At 48.0% G+C, this 5,468-nt stretch overlaps 1 protein-coding gene across 1 annotated transcript in view; it reads left to right on the top strand.

The window, feature by feature from the left end:
- The first annotated feature begins 1,256 nt into the window (after nucleotides 1-1,256).
- Nucleotides 1,257-5,468, top strand: part of Rac1 (Rac family small GTPase 1) — a 21,877-nt gene continuing 17,665 nt past the window's right edge. Inside the window, exon 1 of the mRNA XM_028756028.1 lies at nucleotides 1,257-1,487. Coding sequence (XP_028611861.1) covers nucleotides 1,453-1,487 — 35 coding nt within the window. The 5' untranslated portion in view covers nucleotides 1,257-1,452. The remainder of the gene's footprint in view (nucleotides 1,488-5,468) is intronic.

The following is a 5,468-nucleotide window of genomic DNA, read 5'->3' on the forward strand; positions in this document are numbered from 1 at the left end:
TGGGATTGGCCAATTTTGTGTTCAGTGAGAGATCTTGCTTCAAGATATGTGAGGTGGACAGCAAATGAAGACTATACCCAACGTCAGCCTTGGTGCTCTATAACCATTCGTGCACACGCACACAGGTATGACCACTCCTACACATGTGCCCACACATATAAACATGTGTGCATACAGACTTGTGCACACACACACACACACACACACATACACCACATACATAACCCAAAATATCTTTAATGTTCCTGTCTTCTAATAGGCTACCTTATTTGTGAATGAGTTATATTCTTACCCTATCATATCAGCAACTTTTAAAAGAATTCTTTCTGTCCTTTATCCTTATGTTTATAATTTTAATGATGTGTATGGTTTTTTCCTTCCTTATAGTTTTGCTTATTTAGTGCCGCTTCTCCCTTTCCCCCCACGCCCCATTGAGAAAGCCTCATGGTAGTTCAGGTTAACCTTGGACTCTACATAGCCAGAGGACAAACTTCGGATCCTTCTGCTACCTCCAGTCCAAAGCTGCGATTCCACATCTGTTTCATACTGTAGTGGGGCTCAGACTTAGGGGCTCATGCCTGCCAGGGAAGCACTCTACCAGTTGAGCTGCATATCCAGCTCCTCTTAGAGACATGTAGCCCAGGCTGGTTCTTGAATTCCACCTGTACTTGATGTTGACCTCATGATTCTACTGCTTCCGCCTACCAAGAGTTGGGATTACAGGTTAGTCACCAAGGCAGGCTGTGACATGCTAGGGATGGAACCCCAGGTTGTACATGGCAGCAAGCGTTATAACTTGGACACATCCCCAGCAGTTTCTTTCTGAGACAGGATCTCACTGTAGCAAAAGCTACAGAGAATTTTCTAGCAGGACCTTATGCTATAGCATATTGTAGTTATCACATAACAAGGGGGCTCAGGAATCTCCCCATGGAGTTAGCAGAAGTGGGTGCAAACGAATGGAACCCTATCAGAGACCCGAACCGGGAACCCAAGGAGCCAGCGCTCCTCCTAAACTTGTTCACACCCAGGACGCTATAGCGTGCCAAAATGGCGGACGCCCCGCCCCGCGGCCCTTCGAGGCCCGTTCGCCGGCTGGAGCCGACTGTTTCCGAGCTTTCCCGAAAGCCCGTGGAACCCAGGAACGGCGCGGGCGGGAGCGGCCCCGCCCGGAGCCTGGAAGCTGCGTCGACGGCACCGAGGGGGAGGGGAGGCCGGATGTGAGTGGAGCGGCCATTTCCTGTTTCTCTGCAGTTTTCCTCAGCTTTGGGTGGTGGCTGCTGCTGTGCTTCGCCTTCCAGTCCTCCGAGGGCCAGGCGGCGTGGACAGCGGTCCCGGCACTCGGCGCCCCGCCGCCCGCAGCCTCGCACTCGCCCGCCCCGCGCTTCCCGAGCCCGCCGCTTCCCGCCTCGGTGACCGGCCGCCGCCGCCGCGGCCCACGGAGCGGCCCAAATGCAGGCCATCAAGTGTGTGGTGGTGGGAGACGGGTGAGTGCACGACCGTGCTGGGCGCCACGGAGCGGGCGTCTCGCGCGGCGCCATCCGGGGCGGGCGGCACTCGTATCCCCGCAGGCCCGAAAAGCCTCGAGCTGGCGTAGAGCGCGCGCCCGGGCTTCTGGGGGGCGCGGGCCTCCCACCCTCCCAGGCCTGGTTCCGGCTTCTGGTTGGGGGAGGGCCTGGGCGAGCGGGCCGGAGGGAAAAGTGAACTCCACCCTCCTGCCTTCTTCCCGGGCCGGACACCGCCCGTCGCCCTGCTCAGGTTGGCACGTAGACGAGGCTGGTTTGAAGAATTTTTCTTTAAACATTTTTTTTTTCTTTTGAGAAAGGGAAATGTAGTTTCTTCATTAACTCAGGGTGTCCCCCTCACCCCCAGAGAACTGGGATAGGTAACGGCCTCCAAGTCGGTCCTGTTCGGTGCATGTTTGAACCAGTCACTTGGGTGACCTGGAACTTGGGAAAGGGCTCGTTTGCTTCAACTTTGCAGGGTTGTTTATAAAAATACTCATTTTTCACACTTTACGCCGGGAAAGTTACTGGGATGCTAGCTGAAGGAGTGTGATAAAGACTGTCCATTGAACGTAGTGTGGTTATTTTAAAAAAACCCTTCTCTGAAGGCGTTAGATATGGATGCAGCAGATCCAGCTCCCTGTGACTCGAGGCAATTCTTTTCATGGTTGACCGTGATGGTTTCAGGCCCTTGAGGGAGACAAGACTGGTCTTATGCAGTTTCCTCCCCCTTCGGTAGAAACAAGAATCTCAGTGTAATCGGAGCAAAATCGCGCGTCTCAGCGTTGCTTTTGTAGGTTCGTGTTAACGAGGAAGCTTGGAGATTTACTACTTACTACTCGTTTCCTCAAACGCAGAATGCAACTGGTCCATTTTCAAGTTGAGTAGAATACGTTGCAAAGTTGGTTAATGTCTTCCTCACTCGCAGCCCATGGATTTATGATCGATTGTTCAGCATATTTACATAACTCTACATTAGACGTTTGGGATCGTCCCTGTAACTAATTCAGCCAAACAGTCAGAGAACTTAATTTTTCTGCTAACATGTCAGTCTTTGGGATTTGTCTTGGAAACAGGAAGTCTCATGGACACGGTTCAGTGTATATAAGTACACACTGGAATTTCATTGAGTAGGAATGTCTATGGTGCTTTGTCACTTGGGGCATTTAGTTTGACAATGAAAGCAGTTTAACTGAAGTTGTAGTGTGGAGAGCAGGGTCTTTTTTGTGTAAATCCTGGCTTCTGACTGCCTTGGTCCCAACTGCATCATGAGTCTCCTGTCAGCCTTAGAAAGTACGCTTTGGGCTTACAGGTGTGAGCCACCAGGCCTGCTTTAAGTGAAGGCAGGCTGGCTGGGCCGTCTCTGTCTTCCCCTGCCCCTCCCCCCTTTGTGAATGAGCTAAATTATAGCATCTTGCTGGGGAACGTTTGAAAATTATCTGAACTTCCTTTAAAAGTTAAAAATGTTTCGCCAGCAATTTGTGGGCTGGGAATACTACCACATTTCTAGTTTTTTAATAAGTTAAATTGCTCTGTCACCATCTTCTGGTTCCCAGAGTTTAGAGACCATGGGGAGGGAGAGCGATTGTAAGATCCAGAGATCAGGGACACTAGGCGGAAACAGTTTTCTGGATTCCACTTGTGGACTCAACAGCAGCTGTACAAGATCCTAGCCCAGAGTAGAGAGGGCCTAGGCTAAGTAGAGATGGGCCCTTGCTGGCTTCTAGGGGTGGTCGGTCGAGCCAGTTTTCTTTATGGGTGTGGTCCTTGAGGGAAGCTAGCCCCAGTGGACAGCTTCACATTCATGAGTCTATGGGCAGCACAGATTGGACTAGGTGAGTTTTTAGGGGTGAGATGGGGTTGGGAGGAAGTAGGGATGAGCATGAACAGAACACATTGGAAGACATCTCAAGAAAATTACTTTTTAAAAAAAGAGATAACTTGCTCCTGATCCAGAACCATAGTGTCTGAGAGTTTCTGAGACTGAAGTACACATGCAGCAGGTATGCTAAGTTGGAGGCTAACATTGTCTTGTGGCTCTGTAGCCCCACCCCCAGCTGGGACTCACTGCCTGGTTTCTGTTCCTGACAAGTGCTGGGCAGCTGAGACACATGTTAGCCTGCTGCTGGCGTAAAAAAACCTAGTATGGATATGTTTGCATGTATGTCCGTGCCATATGTGATGCCAGCAGAGGATCTCCGGAAACTGGAGTTACTGAGAGTGGTGAACCGTTAGGTTGGTGCAAGGAGTGGGACCCAGGTCCTCTGGAAGAACAGCTAGTGCTCATAACTGCTGAGCCGTCTCTCCAGCCCCCACTACTTTTTTAACTTACGGAGTAATCCTCAGCATATCATTTTTTCCTCAAGAGAGATGCCTCAAGGGAAAGTTAAATAAGACTAAACAAGATGCTGAGTATTAAGAGGCTCTTAAGTGCCTGGTCCTTGTGGCATGCTAAGTAAGTGCTGCACTCCATTGTTGCTGTGGTTTTCTCTCTTTTTGTCTTCTTTTCTCTTTTTCTTTTTTCTTTTTGTAGTCCAGTGCCTATTCTTCTGAGTTGTTCCCACTAGCTTCTAATCTTACTGTCATTGTTGGCTTTTGTTTGTTTTTCCTGTGAGGGTCTGTGAAGAATGTTAGACATCAAAATGCAGTTCCTGGCCTTGAGGTTTTCAGTCTTGTTTAAGAAGTGTGTGTGTGTGTGTGTGTGTGTGTGTGTGTGTGTAAGTGTAAGTAAAAGTAAGGTACACAGAGCCATGGCAAGCTTGTGAAGGTCAAGACATCCCCCTGCAGGAGTAGGCTCTCTTCCTTCTGGTAGGTTCCAGGGACTGAACTTAGGTAGTCATGCTTGCCTTCACCTGTGGAGCCATCTTTCTACCCCAGTGTACTTTTGTATTTTAATGGAGTCTTACCTGTATATCTCTAGCTGGCATGTCTCTGCCTCCTGTGTGCTGGGATCAGAGGTGTGCATCACCATCTAACTGTACTTAAGAAAAAAATACTGATTGTTTTTCCTGTGTGAATATCTGCACCACATTTGTGTCTGGTGTCCAAAGAGACCAGAAGGGAGGACATTGGATCCCCTGGAACTGGAGTTTACATGTGGTTATGAGCCACCATGTGGGTGCTGGGAATTGAACCTGCGTCCTCCCGCGCTTACCCATTGAGTAGCTCTCCAGACTCTGTACTTTTTCATTCTGTACTTGACATTGATGTTGTTGGGCTAAGTGTCGAGAGAAGTGTATACATACCAAAAGAGTTGCACTCTGAAGAGTAATGTATAGCAAACACTGGTTAAGAACAGTGGTTGCCAACCTGTGGGTCATAACCCGCTCGATCGAATATCAGATATCTTGCATATTGATTCATAACAGTAGCAAAATTACAGTTAGGAAGTAGCAACGAAAATAATTTTATGGTTGAGGGTCACTAACATGGAGAGCTAGATTAAAGGGTCACAGCATCAGGAAGGTTGAGAACCACCAGTTTAGAAGTGTAGATACATAGCTTTTCATGCCAATAATATCTTTCTGCTTCTGTCAAATAAACGATATGCCTGAGATATATTTGGAATGCCATTTATTCTGAAAAATTTAAAGCTGGTAAGCCTAATATCATGTATAGCTATGAAATTTTACAGGGTTTAAAGCCGAGTGATGACAGGCAGATTGACTGAGGTCATACAAATTGCAAACTTTACTATTTAAAGTTTTTCTGAGGAATTACAGTTAAAAATTCTGTTATGACCATGTTAGATTAGTTGGCCTGTATTCTTCTGGTGGGTTAGTCCCTGTTCAGTAGTTCATTGACAGTGAATACAAAATATAAGAGATTTAAAATGCGCTTTCTGAAAACAGAACCTGTGTGGTTTTCTTGGTGATAGTATAGCATGTGCTAAGCCACACTGAGCTAGCGTTCTCTCTCTCTCTCTCTCTCTCTCTCTCTCTCTCTCTCTCTCTCTCTCTCTCT

The sequence above is a fragment of the Grammomys surdaster genome, unplaced genomic scaffold (assembly GCF_004785775.1).
Source record: "Grammomys surdaster isolate TR1022 unplaced genomic scaffold, NIH_TR_1.0 126109, whole genome shotgun sequence".
Lineage (NCBI taxonomy): Eukaryota > Metazoa > Chordata > Mammalia > Rodentia > Muridae > Grammomys > Grammomys surdaster.